Source organism: Lathamus discolor, chromosome 2 (genome assembly GCF_037157495.1).
Source record: "Lathamus discolor isolate bLatDis1 chromosome 2, bLatDis1.hap1, whole genome shotgun sequence".
Lineage (NCBI taxonomy): Eukaryota > Metazoa > Chordata > Aves > Psittaciformes > Psittacidae > Lathamus > Lathamus discolor.
The window spans coordinates 155,240,653-155,256,207 of NC_088885.1; the positions used below are offsets into that span (position 1 = coordinate 155,240,653).

General features: G+C 57.8%; 1 protein-coding gene across 1 annotated transcript; it reads left to right on the top strand.

Annotated features, from left to right (window-relative positions):
* Positions 1-12,578: 12,578 nt before the first annotated feature.
* On the top strand, positions 12,579-15,084 carry LOC136009071 (PHD finger protein 7-like). The gene is made up of 8 exons (XM_065669160.1): positions 12,579-12,588; positions 12,918-13,009; positions 13,099-13,200; positions 13,481-13,605; positions 13,834-13,846; positions 13,931-14,037; positions 14,233-14,346; positions 14,802-15,084. The coding sequence occupies exons 1-8, from the start codon at positions 12,579-12,581 to the stop codon at positions 15,082-15,084; spliced, it is 846 nt and encodes a 281-aa protein (XP_065525232.1).
* The last annotated feature ends 471 nt before the right edge of the window (positions 15,085-15,555 follow it).

The window sequence follows — 15,555 nt, forward strand, 5'->3', positions numbered from 1 at the left end:
TTGTCCAGGAGGCAGAGGGGTGGCAGAGCCAGACGGGTAAGTTGCCAAAGAGGCACCCTGGGGCTCGGCTGGGATCTCTGTCTCAGCAAGGGCTCGAAGCAGAAGGGCTGAGAACAAGAGCTCTGCTGGACAGTCCCGTGCTGTGGGCACTTTATCCTTAGAGACATGAGCCCATTTCTTTCCCCAGGCTCTGGCAGCTGTTCCTGTGCTGCTCCTGCGCTGCTGTGGGCACTCACAGACTCTGCTCCAGCCTGGGGAGCAGCCATGAGGCCAGATGGGAGTGTGACAGCTGTGCTGGCTCGGTCACCTGTAAGTGTCAAAGCCCCCGGGTGTTCCGGGGCTGGGGCCACGGGCCAGGCAAGGCCGGGCAGCGGGTGCCTGGTGTGGGCTTAGCTGAGCCAGTCTGCTCCAGGAGGGATGGGGCACCGCTCTGGCCTACCCTGCCCCAGGCCTGGGAGCCAAGCCCTTATCCTTCCTGCTTTCCCTTGTAGCCTCCAGTGCCAGGTCAGAGCTTGCTGGTCCAAGCACTGCCGGCCCAGCAGCATCGGGGCAGACTCTGGAACCTCAGGCACCCAAGACCAGCAGCCCCGGCAGCACCAGCCAGGTGGCATCGGGGCAGACTCTTGGACATGCAGCACAGGAGACCAGCAGCCCCAGCACTGCCAGCCCAGCATCATCGCGGCAGTCTCTAGAAGCTCAGGCACAGGAGTCCAGCAGCCCCAGCAGCAGCAGCCCCATGCCATCAGCACCATGCCACAGTTTCCCAGTGTGTGAGGGCAGCGGCCGCTCCAGCCCCCCTGGGCCTGACCGACAGCGACACCAAACCCGGTGCGCCCGTCACACCCAGACACCCTACACGCGGCCTAGAAGATTGCAGGAGAGAAGCCGACCGCCAGCAACACGCACTGCGAGCAATACCCGCAGCCAGGCGGTGCCAAGGCTCTCCCAGTGCTCCACATCACCTGAGACCCGCAGCTGCAGCACCACCAGGCAGCGGCCATCAGCATCATCCCGTGGCTCCAGAGCACGACAAAGAGGCAGCGCCTCAAGATCCACCAGGCCCGTGCGGGTGCAAGACCGCTCCCGCTCGCAACGCCGGGTCCAAACTCCCAGCACGAGGCGCAGAAGACACCGTCAGAGCACCCACACGCCAGGCAGCGAGGGGCTATCCCAGTGCTCGCCAATACCTGAGACCAGCAGCCCCAGAACCAGCAAGAATCGCCCATCGGCAGCATCCTCTGACTCCGCAGCACTGGAAAGCGGCAGCGGCTCCATCCCCGCTAGGCCCGCGTGCGTGCGAGACAACTCCCACTTGCAACATCGGGCCCAAACTCCCAACGCACGGCCTGGACACCTCGGTGGGGCAACCGTGTTTCGTCTCTGAGCGACCACCGTGATCCCCCTCTATTGGCATAATAAAGGTGGCCCTTCATCTCTGGACTGGGAGATTCCAGGCTCCTTGGTTCGCTTCCTTCTCCTCCTCTGCCTTTCTCAGCATGCAGCTTCAGGGACTGGGCCCAGAGCATTTTACTTCCCCTAGAGTTCAGCAGCACCTCCTGCAGATCGACCTCCTGCACACACCAACACAGCCGGCCTGGCCCTCACGGCACAACCCCCAAAATCATGAACCGCGGTGCCAGTGACTTCTGACATGCTTCAGCTCTGTTTCACCTCTGGATAAGGAGGATCCAGGAGGTTCCTCGATTGTGTGGAAGACAACTTCCTTCTGCAAGTAATAGAGGAGCCGACAAGGAGAGGTGCCATGCCTGACCTTGTGCTCACCAACAGGGAAGGGCTTGTTGAGAATGTGGTACTACAGGGAAGCCTTGGATGCAGCGATCATGAGATGGTCGAATTTGAGATCCCCAGGAGAGTGAGAAGAGCGTGTAGCAAGCTCACTGCCCTGGACTTCAAAAGAGCAGACTTTGGCCTCTTCAGGAGCCTGCTTAGTAAGGTTCCATGGGATATAGCTCTGGAGGGCAGGGGGGCCCAAGACTGTTGGTTTATACTCAAGGATCACCTGCTGCAAGCTCAGGAGTGCTGCATCCCAGCTAGAAGGAAGTGCAGCAGGAGGGCCAGGAGACCTCCTTGGATGGATAAGGAGCTCCTGAGGAAAATTCAAAGGAAAAAAGAGGCTTCTATAAAATGGAAGCAAGGACAGGCAGCCTGGGTAGAGTACAGGGATGTTGTCCGGGAAGCTAGGGACCAGGTTAGGAAGGCTAAGGCCCAGTTAGAATTAAACATAGCCAGGGACGTTAAGGATAACAGGAAGGGATTCTACAGGTACGTAGCAAACAAAAAACAGACTAGGGGCAAAATAGGCCCCCTGAGGAAGCTTTCAGGAGAACTGGCTACGCAGGATTTGGAGAAGGCTGAGGTTCTGAATGACTTCTTCGCCTCGGTCTTCACTGCCAAAGGCTCTGACTGCACCACCCAGTTCTTAGAAAGTAGATGCAGGGGCTGTGAGAATGAAGCCCTTGGGCCCACTGTAGGAGAGGATCTGGTTCGAGACCATCTTCAAAATCTGAACGCACACAAGTCCGTGGGACCTGATGGAATCCATCCGCGGGTCCTGAAGGAGCTGGCGAATGAAGTTGCTAAGCCACTGGCCATCATATTTGAAAAATCATGGCAGTCAGGTGAAGTTCCCGACGACTGGAAAAAGGGAAATATAACCCCCATTTTCAAGAAGGGGAAAATGGAAGACCCGGGGAATTACAGACCAGTCAGTCTCACCTCTGTGCCTGGTAAAACCTTGGAGCACATTCTCCTGGACAACATGCTAAGGCACATGAAGAACAACAAGGTGCTTGGTGACAGCCAGCATGGCTTCACTAGGGGGAAATCCTACCTGACCAATTTGGTGGCCTTCTATGATGGGGCTACAGAATTGATGGTTAAGGGTAAAGCAGTTGATGTCATCTACCTGGACTTGTGCAAAGCGTTTGACACTGTCCCACACGACATCCTTCTCTCTAAATTGGAGAGATATCAATTTGATGGATGGACCACGCGGTGGATAAAGAACTGGCTGGACGGCCGCACACAAAGAGTTGTGGTCAATGGCTCAATGTCCGGCTGGAGACCGGTAACGAGTGGTGTCCCTCAGGGATTGGTGTTGGGACCGGTCTTGTTTAACATCTTTGTCGCTGACATGGACAGTGGGATTGAGTGCGCCCTCAGCAAGTTTGCCGATGACACCAAGCTGTGTGGTCCGGTTGATACGCTGGAGGGAAGGGATGCCATCCAGAGGGACCTTGACACGCTTGTAAGGTGGGCTGATGCCAACCTTATGAAGTTCAACCACGCCAAGTGCAAGGTCCTACACCTGGGTCAGAGCAATCCCAGACACAGCTACAGATTGGGCAAAGAAGAAATTCAGAGCGGCCCTGCAGAGAAGGACTTGGGGGTGCTGGTCGATGAGAAAACGAACATGAGCCAGCAGCGTGCGCTCGCAGCCCAGAAAGCCAACCGTATCCTGGGCTGCATCAAAAGGAGCGTGACCAGCAGGTCGAAGGAGGTGATCCTGCCCCTCTACTCTGCTCTTGTGAGACCTCACCTGGAGTACTGTGTGCAGTTCTGGTGTCCTCAACATAAAAAGGACATGGAACTGCTGGAACAAGTCCAGAGGAGGGCCACGAGGATGATCAGGGGACTGGAGCACCTCCCGTATGAAGACAGGCTGAGGAAGTTGGGGCTGTTCAGCCTGGAGAAGAGAAGGCTGCGTGGGGACCTAATAGCAGCCTTCCAGTATCTGAAGGGGGCCTACAGGGATGCTGGGGAGGGACTCTTCGTCAGGGACTGTAGTGACAGGACAAGGGGTAACGGGTTAAAACTTAAACAGGGGAAGTTTAGATTGGATATAAGGAGGAAATTCTTTCCTGTTAGGGTGGTGAGGCACTGGAATCGGTTGCCCAGGGAGGTTGTGAGTGCTCCATCCTTGGCGGTGTTCAAGGCCAGGTTGGATGAAGCCTTGTGTGGGATGGTTTAGTGTGAGCTGTCCCTGCCCATGTCAGGGGGGTTGGAATTAGATGATCTTGAAGTCCTTTCCAACCCTAACTATTCTATGATTCTATGATTCTATGAACTAATCTCTTCCTCGACTACTGCATCAACTGCTACCTCTGGGAGCTGCATTTTAAGGCCAGCAGCTGTATAGGCTTCTCCACAGCACCTGCTGAAAGGGCGATGATCTTCCCAAATTAGGAGTCAGCTGGAGAAGGAAAAAAGCTCAAAGCACCTTCTGATCAGGCATAGCTGGCAGAGCTCATTGCAAGTTGCTAGAGCCTGCTGGAACACAGGCCTCCTGTTCTTATCCCTTCCCAGCTGCAGCCAGCCCCCTGAGAACCCTTGAAGAGTTCCCCGTTCTCCAGCAGCCCTAGAAGTTTCCAGGAGATCTCAAAGGAAAGCAGAGAAACTACTCATCTGTTGGCTGCCTCTTTTAGCTGCGCTCACCGCATGAGTTTAATGCAGTCTTGATGACTGCCACAACCAACAGCGGCTTCTCTAGTTTTAGGGACAAACAGTACTCCAGCCATTAAGTGGACCTTTGAAGGTCCATCCAACCCAAACTATTCCATCATTCCTTTTCTTCTATTCCACTTGTGCTCCAGACACGGTCCGGTGTTTGTCCTGGTGTTGCGGGCGAATTATTCAGGGAAGTCATCCTTGGTGGGTTAATTAAAAGGGCTTTCTTCATGATGAAGCGATGATCAAATGGTGTTGAAACGGTGATCATATGGTAAGGAACCGACGACTGAAGGAAAATCATAGCGTAAGCAAATGGTGATAAAGTAATAGTGGAATGGTAATGAGAGCCACAGGAATCATCTAGGTTGGAGAAGGCCGTGAAGGGCATCGCGTCCAACCGTTAAGCTAACGCTGCCAAGTTCACCAGGAAACTGTGCCCCTAAGCTGGCCCTTGAGTCTGCACTTGCAGGTGGAGCAGCCGCCCCGGTGACGTGGGTGCCAAGGGCTCGGGTCCCTGCCTGTGCGCTCCACAGCCAGCCCTGTGAGGTAGTGGCCGTGTCACAGCGGGTGCTGTGTGGCCGAGGGTGCCCCTGCCCATACTTGGGGCGCACGCGGGCCAGCGGTGCTGACGTCACAGAGGCCACTGTGACCGGGGGCGGGGGCAGGCCTATAAAAAGGGGAACGCAGGGCACAGTGCATCGCTGCGACCTGGTGAGGTGCGGGGAGTAGAGGGCAGGGACAGGGCTCTCGGGGGGCTGCCGAGGGAGGAGAGGGGGCTCCACACCGCAGGGCTCTGGGCCTGTGCTGCAAGCCCACCCGCGTCTCTCTTCTCCCTCAGAGGTAGCAGAGGAGCATTTGGAGAAGAAGGCCCAGCGCTGCTGGGACAGGGACTCTCCAAACGCCCACCTTTGATGTCTGACACGTCCGCAAGGAGGTGTAGGACACCCGACTCCATGGAGCAGAGTAAGAGCAAAGTCCCCCTCCTACAGCCTGGCAGAGGGACTCCTGAGGCTGTCGGCGTGGACCGGGAGCGTTGGCAGGGGGAGGCAGGAGCTCCAAAGCCACCGTGGGGGAGGGCCGCTCCTCTGCTTGGCAAGCGGGTCCAGGGCTGGGCAGTGCGCAGCCTCCGGGACACCCATGCCTGCAGTGCCCTTTCCTCTCCAAGGCTTCCAGGCCTGCTCAGCAGCCGGCTAGGCAGGGACAGAGCAGCCCTTGGGGGCAATCCCTCAGGGACGCATCCCTGGCCCCACAGAGGTGCTCATTCTCAGTGGCATTTGCTCTCTCCTTTCCAGCATGCATGCTGTGTCGCCGCGCAGAGGCAGACCCGGACATCTGCGGGCCAAAAGTGAATTGTCAATGGGTCTGTGCCCATCGCTTTTGCCTGGTGAGTTCCTCTGGGGCTGGTTTCATCTTTGCAACGCACCTGCCCTGCCACATGCCCCTCATCTGCTCCTTGTCTCTGCTCTTCTGCAGCTTTTTGCCAGTGACCTTCGTCCACGAGGGACCCAACAGGAAGATCAGACGTTCTTTCATTCTATGGATTTTCAACGTGCAGTCGACCAGGCAGCCCAGATGGTGAGGACCTGAGATGATCAGGGTGATTGGTGGGAGGAGAGGTTTGCGGGAGCTTAGCGCAGATGCCAAGAACGGAATCCCAGCCTTTCCGCCCAGCTCTGGGACAGAAGTCTTGCTCCCAGCAGCTCCACACAGGCTCCAGCACAGGAGCCTGCTCTGCCAGGTGGATCTGTGGCCTGTGATCCAGCTGGGGCCACATCCTGCGCCCTGCCCCGAGGTGTGGCTCTGGCTGTGGAGACCCTGAGGCTGCCGCTGATGGGGGCTGCTCTGCTCTTTCCAGGTCTGCTTTGTGTGTGGCGAGAGGGGGGCCACCATCGCCTGCCAGGGGATGGGCTGTGACCGCAGGTTCCATCTCCCCTGTGCCGTGGAGGGTGGATGCGTCACCCGTTACCTCCAGCCGTACAGGTACCCCCTCTACCCTTCTCCCCATCACCAGGGAAGGACCCAGCGCTTCTCATCTCACCCATCCCTTCCCTCTTCCCCCAGTTCCTTCTGCTGGGAGCACCGTCCACAGCAGCAAGAGCTGGTGGCTCCAGAGGACACCAACTGCCTCATCTGCATGGACCCTGTTGAAGGCAGAACCACCTATGGGACCATGGTGTGCCCAGCATGCACACATGCTTGGTTCCACAGGGCCTGCATCCAGGTAGGAGCTGTTCCCTTGCTCCGGGAGCGGCAGGCTCTCAGCAGCGCCAGAGCCTCACTCACGCTCTCTCTGTTTCTCCTGCAGGGACAGGCTATGCATGCCGGCATGTTTTCCTTGCAGTGCCCTCTCTGTCAAAATACAAAATCGTTTCTAACAGAAATGCTCTTCATGGGGATCCGAATCCCCGTCAGGTTGGTGTCCTCCTGGCCAGCACTGTGCCACATCTAGACCTGCCCCCGCAGTTATGGCTCTCCGCTGAGCCCCAGGCCTAGGCTTAGCTCCATGCAGGAGTTGGAAATAGGGCGTGGGGAAAGAAGAGCGGGGAGGCCCTGCATACAACTTATGCTGTGGCAGCAGGGGCTCATCAAGTTTCCTCTCTCCCTCAGACAAGCGTCATGGGAAGACAACAACGCATACGCAGAACTGTACCAGAGGCACACGAGGTGCGATGCCACGGAGTGCCTTTGTCCAGGAGGCAGAGGGGTGGCAGAGCCAGACGGGTAAGTTGCCAAAGAGGCACCCTGGGGCTCGGCTGGGATCTCTGTCTCAGCAAGGGCTCGAAGCAGAAGGGCTGAGAACAAGAGCTCTGCTGGACAGTCCCGTGCTGTGGGCACTTTATCCTTAGAGACATGAGCCCATTTCTTTCCCCAGGCTCTGGCAGCTGTTCCTGTGCTGCTCCTGCGCTGCTGTGGGCACTCACAGACTCTGCTCCAGCCTGGGGAGCAGCCATGAGGCCAGATGGGAGTGTGACAGCTGTGCTGGCTCGGTCACCTGTAAGTGTCAAAGCCCCCGGGTGTTCCGGGGCTGGGGCCACGGGCCAGGCAAGGCCGGGCAGCGGGTGCCTGGTGTGGGCTTAGCTGAGCCAGTCTGCTCCAGGAGGGATGGGGCACCGCTCTGGCCTACCCTGCCCCAGGCCTGGGAGCCAAGCCCTTATCCTTCCTGCTTTCCCTTGTAGCCTCCAGTGCCAGGTCAGAGCTTGCTGGTCCAAGCACTGCCGGCCCAGCAGCATCGGGGCAGACTCTGGAACCTCAGGCACCCAAGACCAGCAGCCCCGGCAGCACCAGCCAGGTGGCATCGGGGCAGACTCTTGGACATGCAGCACAGGAGACCAGCAGCCCCAGCACTGCCAGCCCAGCATCATCGCGGCAGTCTCTAGAAGCTCAGGCACAGGAGTCCAGCAGCCCCAGCAGCAGCAGCCCCATGCCATCAGCACCATGCCACAGTTTCCCAGTGTGTGAGGGCAGCGGCCGCTCCAGCCCCCCTGGGCCTGACCGACAGCGACACCAAACCCGGTGCGCCCGTCACACCCAGACACCCTACACGCGGCCTAGAAGATTGCAGGAGAGAAGCCGACCGCCAGCAACACGCACTGCGAGCAATACCCGCAGCCAGGCGGTGCCAAGGCTCTCCCAGTGCTCCACATCACCTGAGACCCGCAGCTGCAGCACCACCAGGCAGCGGCCATCAGCATCATCCCGTGGCTCCAGAGCACGACAAAGAGGCAGCGCCTCAAGATCCACCAGGCCCGTGCGGGTGCAAGACCGCTCCCGCTCGCAACGCCGGGTCCAAACTCCCAGCACGAGGCGCAGAAGACGCCGTCAGAGCACCCACACGCCAGGCAGCGAGGGGCTATCCCAGTGCTCGCCAATACCTGAGACCAGCAGCCCCAGAACCAGCAAGAATCGCCCATCGGCAGCATCCTCTGACTCCGCAGCACTGGAAAGCGGCAGCGGCTCCATCCCCGCTAGGCCCGCGTGCGTGCGAGACAACTCCCACTTGCAACATCGGGCCCAAACTCCCAACGCACGGCCTGGACACCTCGGTGGGGCAACCGTGTTTCGTCTCTGAGCGACCACCGTGATCCCCCTCTATTGGCATAATAAAGGTGGCCCTTCATCTCTGGACTGGGAGATTCCAGGCTCCTTGGTTCGCTTCCTTCTCCTCCTCTGCCTTTCTCAACATGCAGCTTCAGGGACTGGGCCCAGAGCATTTTACTTCCCCTAGAGTTCAGCAGCACCTCCTGCAGATCGACCTCCTGCACACACCAACACAGCCGGCCTGGCCCTCACGGCACAACCCCCAAAATCATGAACCGCAGTGCCAGTGACTTCTGACATGCTTCAGCTCTGTTTCACCTCTGGATAAGGAGGATCCAGGAGGTTCCTCGATTGTGTGGAAGACAACTTCCTTCTGCAAGTAATAGAGGAGCCGACAAGGAGAGGTGCCATGCCTGACCTTGTGCTCACCAACAGGGAAGGGCTTGTTGAGAATGTGGTACTACAGGGAAGCCTTGGATGCAGCGATCATGAGATGGTCGAATTTGAGATCCCCAGGAGAGTGAGAAGAGCGTGTAGCAAGCTCACTGCCCTGGACTTCAAAAGAGCAGACTTTGGCCTCTTCAGGAGCCTGCTTAGTAAGGTTCCATGGGATATAGCTCTGGAGGGCAGGGGGGCCCAAGACTGTTGGTTTATATTCAAGGATCACCTGCTGCAAGCTCAGGAGTGCTGCATCCCAGCTAGAAGGAAGTGCAGCAGGAGGGCCAGGAGACCTCCTTGGATGGATAAGGAGCTCCTGAGGAAAATTCAAAGGAAAAAAGAGGCTTCTATAAAATGGAAGCAAGGACAGGCAGCCTGGGTAGAGTACAGGGATGTTGTCCGGGAAGCTAGGGACCAGGTTAGGAAGGCTAAGGCCCAGTTAGAATTAAACATAGCCAGGGACGTTAAGGATAATAGGAAGGGATTCTACAGGTACGTAGCAAACAAAAAACAGACTAGGGGCAAAATAGGCCCCCTGAGGAAGCTTTCAGGAGAACTGGCTACGCAGGATTTGGAGAAGGCTGAGGTTCTGAATGACTTCTTCGCCTCGGTCTTCACTGCCAAAGGCTCTGACTGCACCACCCAGTTCTTAGAAAGTAGATGCAGGGGCTGTGAGAATGAAGCCCTTGGGCCCACTGTAGGAGAGGATCTGGTTCGAGACCATCTTCAAAATCTGAACGCACACAAGTCCGTGGGACCTGATGGAATCCATCCGCGGGTCCTGAAGGAGCTGGCGAATGAAGTTGCTAAGCCACTGGCCATCATATTTGAAAAATCATGGCAGTCAGGTGAAGTTCCCGACGACTGGAAAAAGGGAAATATAACCCCCATTTTCAAGAAGGGGAAAATGGAAGACCCGGGGAATTACAGACCAGTCAGTCTCACCTCTGTGCCTGGTAAAATCTTGGAGCACATTCTCCTGGACAACATGCTAAGGCACATGAAGAACAACAAGGTGCTTGGTGACAGCCAGCATGGCTTCACTAGGGGGAAATCCTACCTGACCAATTTGGTGGCCTTCTATGATGGGGCTACAGAATTGATGGTTAAGGGTAAAGCAGTTGATGTCATCTACCTGGACTTGTGCAAAGCGTTTGACACTGCCCCACACGACATCCTTCTCTCTAAATTGGAGAGATATCAATTTGATGGATGGACCACGCGGTGGATAAAGAACTGGCTGGACGGCCGCACACAAAGAGTTGTGGTCAATGGCTCAATGTCCGGCTGGAGACCGGTAACGAGTGGTGTCCCTCAGGGATTGGTGTTGGGACCGGTCTTGTTTAACATCTTTGTCGCTGACATGGACAGTGGGATTGAGTGCGCCCTCAGCAAGTTTGCCGATGACACCAAGCTGTGTGGTCCGGTTGATACGCTGGAGGGAAGGGATGCCATCCAGAGGGACCTTGACACGCTTGTAAGGTGGGCTGATGCCAACCTTATGAAGTTCAACCACGCCAAATGCAAGGTCCTACACCTGGGTCAGAGCAATCCCAGACACAGCTACAGATTGGGCAAAGAAGAGATTCAGAGCGGCCCTGCAGAGAAGGACTTGGGGGTGCTGGTCGATGAGAAAACGAACATGAGCCAGCAGCGTGCGCTCGCAGCCCAGAAAGCCAACCGTATCCTGGGCTGCATCAAAAGGAGCGTGACCAGCAGGTCGAAGGAGGTGATCCTGCCCCTCTGCTCTGCTCTTGTGAGACCTCACCTGGAGTACTGTGTGCAGTTCTGGTGTCCTCAACATAAAAAGGACATGGAACTGCTGGAACAAGTCCAGAGGAGGGCCACGAGGATGATAAGGGGACTGGAGCACCTCCCGTATGAAGACAGGCTGAGGAAGTTGGGGCTGTTCAGCCTGGAGAAGAGAAGGCTGCGTGGGGACCTAATAGCAGCCTTCCAGTATCTGAAGGGGGCCTACAGGGATGCTGGGGAGGGACTCTTCGTCAGGGACTGTAGTGACAGGACAAGGGGTAACGGGTTAAAACTTAAACAGGGGAAGTTTAGATTGGATATAAGGAGGAAATTCTTTCCTGTTAGGGTGGTGAGGCACTGGAATCGGTTGCCCAGGGAGGTTGTGAGTGCTCCATCCTTGGCGGTGTTCAAGGCCAGGTTGGATGAAGCCTTGTGTGGGATGGTTTAGTGTGAGCTGTCCCTGCCCATGTCAGGGGGGTTGGAATTAGATGATCTTGAAGTCCTTTCCAACCCTAACTATTCTATGATTCTATGATTCTATGAACTAATCTCTTCCTCGACTACTGCATCAACTGCTACCTCTGGGAGCTGCATTTTAAGGCCAGCAGCTGTATAGGCTTCTCCACAGCACCTGCTGAAAGGGCGATGATCTTCCCAAATTAGGAGTCAGCTGGAGAAGGAAAAAAGCTCAAAGCACCTTCTGATCAGGCATAGCTGGCAGAGCTCATTGCAAGTTGCTAGAGCCTGCTGGAACACAGGCCTCCTGTACTTATCCCTTCCCAGCTGCAGCCAGCCCCCTGAGAACCCTTGAAGAGTTCCCCGTTCTCCAGCAGCCCTAGAAGTTTCCAGGAGATCTCAAAGGAAAGCAGAGAAACTACTCATCTGTTGGCTGCCTCTTTTAGCTGCGCTCACCGCATGAGTTTAATGCAGTCTTGATGACTGCCACAACCAACAGCGGCTTCTCTAGTTTTAGGGACAAACAGTACTCCAGCCATTAAGTGGACCTTTGAAGGTCCATCCAACCCAAACTATTCCATCATTCCTTTTCTTCTATTCCACTTGTGCTCCAGACACGGTCCGGTGTTTGTCCTGGTGTTGCGGGCGAATTATTCAGGGAAGTCATCCTTGGTGGGTTAATTAAAAGGGCTTTCTTCATGATGAAGCGATGATCAAATGGTGTTGAAACGGTGATCATATGGTAAGGAACCGACGACTGAAGGAAAATCATAGCGTAAGCAAATGGTGATAAAGTAATAGTGGAATGGTAATGAGAGCCACAGGAATCATCTAGGTTGGAGAAGGCCGTGAAGGGCATCGCGTCCAACCGTTAAGCTAACGCTGCCAAGTTCACCAGGAAACTGTGCCCCTAAGCTGGCCCTTGAGTCTGCACTTGCAGGTGGAGCAGCCGCCCCGGTGACGTGGGTGCCAAGGGCTCGGGTCCCTGCCTGTGCGCTCCACAGCCAGCCCTGTGAGGTAGTGGCCGTGTCACAGCGGGTGCTGTGTGGCCGAGGGTGCCCCTGCCCGTACTTGGGGCGCACGCGGGCCAGCGGTGCTGACGTCACAGAGGCCACTGTGACCGGGGGCGGGGGCAGGCCTATAAAAAGGGGAACGCAGGGCACAGTGCATCGCTGCGACCTGGTGAGGTGCGGGGAGTAGAGGGCAGGGACAGGGCTCTCGGGGGGCTGCCGAGGGAGGAGAGGGGGCTCCACACCGCAGGGCTCTGGGCCTGTGCTGCAAGCCCACCCGCGTCTCTCTTCTCCCTCAGAGGTAGCAGAGGAGCATTTGGAGAAGAAGGCCCAGCGCTGCTGGGACAGGGACTCTCCAAACGCCCACCTTTGATGTCTGACACGTCCGCAAGGAGGTGTAGGACACCCGACTCCATGGAGCAGAGTAAGAGCAAAGTCCCCCTCCTACAGCCTGGCAGAGGGACTCCTGAGGCTGTCGGCGTGGACCGGGAGCGTTGGCAGGGGGAGGCAGGAGCTCCAAAGCCACCGTGGGGGAGGGCCGCTCCTCTGCTTGGCAAGCGGGTCCAGGGCTGGGCAGTGCGCAGCCTCCGGGACACCCATGCCTGCAGTGCCCTTTCCTCTCCAAGGCTTCCAGGCCTGCTCAGCAGCCGGCTAGGCAGGGACAGAGCAGCCCTTGGGGGCAATCCCTCAGGGACGCATCCCTGGCCCCACAGAGGTGCTCATTCTCAGTGGCATTTGCTCTCTCCTTTCCAGCATGCATGCTGTGTCGCCGCGCAGAGGCAGACCCGGACATCTGCGGGCCAAAAGTGAATTGTCAATGGGTCTGTGCCCATCGCTTTTGCCTGGTGAGGTCCTCTGGGGCTGGTTTCATCTTTGCAACGCACCTGCCCTGCCACATGCCCCTCATCTGCTCCTTGTCTCTGCTCTTCTGCAGCTTTTTGCCAGTGACCTTCGTCCACGAGGGACCCAACAGGAAGATCAGACGTTCTTTCATTCTATGGATTTTCAACGTGCAGTCGACCAGGCAGCCCAGATGGTGAGGACCTGAGATGATCAGGGTGATTGGTGGGAGGAGAGGTTTGCGGGAGCTTAGCGCAGATGCCAAGAACGGAATCCCAGCCTTTCCGCCCAGCTCTGGGACAGAAGTCTTGCTCCCAGCAGCTCCACACAGGCTCCAACACAGGAGCCTGCTCTGCCAGGTGGATCTGTGGCCTGTGATCCAGCTGGGGCCACATCCTGCGCCCTGCCCCGAGGTGTGGCTCTGGCTGTGGAGACCCTGAGGCTGCCGCTGATGGGGGCTGCTCTGCTCTTTCCAGGTCTGCTTTGTGTGTGGCGAGAGGGGGGCCACCATCGCCTGCCAGGGGATGGGCTGTGACCGCAGGTTCCATCTCCCCTGTGCCGTGGAGGGTGGATGCGTCACCCGTTACCTCCAGCCGTACAGGTACCCCCTCTACCCTTCTCCCCATCACCAGGGAAGGACCCAGCGCTTCTCATCTCACCCATCCCTTCCCTCTTCCCCCAGTTCCTTCTGCTGGGAGCACCGTCCACAGCAGCAAGAGCTGGTGGCTCCAGAGGACACCAACTGCCTCATCTGCATGGACCCTGTTGAAGGCAGAACCACCTATGGGACCATGGTGTGCCCAGCATGCACACATGCTTGGTTCCACAGGGCCTGCATCCAGGTAGGAGCTGTTCCCTTGCTCCGGGAGCGGCAGGCTCTCAGCAGCGCCAGAGCCTCACTCACGCTCTCTCTGTTTCTCCTGCAGGGACAGGCTATGCATGCCGGCATGTTTTCCTTGCAGTGCCCTCTCTGTCAAAATACAAAATCGTTTCTAACAGAAATGCTCTTCATGGGGATCCGAATCCCCGTCAGGTTGGTGTCCTCCTGGCCAGCACTGTGCCACATCTAGACCTGCCCCCGCAGTTATGGCTCTCCGCTGAGCCCCAGGTCTAGGCTTAGCTCCATGCAGGAGTTGGAAATAGGGCGTGGGGAAAGAAGAGCGGGGAGGCCCTGCATACAACTTATGCTGTGGCAGCAGGGGCTCATCAAGTTTCCTCTCTCCCTCAGACAAGCGTCATGGGAAGACAACAACGCATACGCAGAACTGTACCAGAGGCACACGAGGTGCGATGCCACGGAGTGCCTTTGTCCAGGAGGCAGAGGGGTGGCAGAGCCAGACGGGTAAGTTGCCAAAGAGGCACCCTGGGGCTCGGCTGGGATCTCTGTCTCAGCAAGGGCTCGAAGCAGAAGGGCTGAGAACAAGAGCTCTGCTGGACAGTCCCGTGCTGTGGGCACTTTATCCTTAGAGACATGAGCCCATTTCTTTCCCCAGGCTCTGGCAGCTGTTCCTGTGCTGCTCCTGCGCTGCTGTGGGCACTCACAGACTCTGCTCCAACCTGGGGAGCAGCCATGAGGCCAGATGGGAGTGTGACAGCTGTGCTGGCTCGGTCACCTGTAAGTGTCAAAGCCCCCGGGTGTTCCGGGGCTGGGGCCAGGGGCCAGGCAAGGCCGGGCAGCGGGTGCCTGGTGTGGGCTTAGCTGAGCCAGTCTGCTCCAGGAGGGATGGGGCACCGCTCTGGCCTACCCTGCCCCAGGCCTGGGAGCCAAGCCCTTATCCTTCCTGCTTTCCCTTGTAGCCTCCAGTGCCAGGTCAGAGCTTGCTGGTCCAAGCACTGCCGGCCCAGCAGCATCGGGGCAGACTCTGGAACCACAGGCACCCAAGACCAGCAGCCCCGGCAGCACCAGCCAGGTGGCATCGGGGCAGACTCTTGGACATGCAGCACAGGAGACCAGCAGCCCCAGCACTGCCAGCCCAGCATCATCGCGGCAGTCTCTAGAAGCTCAGGCACAGGAGTCCAGCAGCCCCAGCAGCAGCAGCCCCATGCCATCAGCACCATGCCACAGTTTCCCAGTGTGTGAGGGCAGCGGCCGCTCCAGCCCCCCTGGGCCTGACCGACAGCGACACCAAACCCGGTGCGCCCGTCACACCCAGACACCCTACACGCGGCCTAGAAGATTGCAGGAGAGAAGCCGACCGCCAGCAACACGCACTGCGAGCAATACCCGCAGCCAGGCGGTGCCAAGGCTCTCCCAGTGCTCCACATCACCTGAGACCCGCAGCTGCAGCACCACCAGGCAGCGGCCATCAGCATCATCCCGTGGCTCCAGAGCACGACAAAGAGGCAGCGCCTCAAGATCCACCAGGCCCGTGCGGGTGCAAGACCGCTCCCGCTCGCAACGCCGGGTCCAAACTCCCAGCACGAGGCGCAGAAGACGCCGTCAGAGCACCCACACGCCAGGCAGCGAGGGGCTGTCCCAGTGCTCGCCAATACCTGAGACCAGCAGCCCCAGAACCAGCAAGAATCGCCCATCGGCAGCATCCTCTGACTC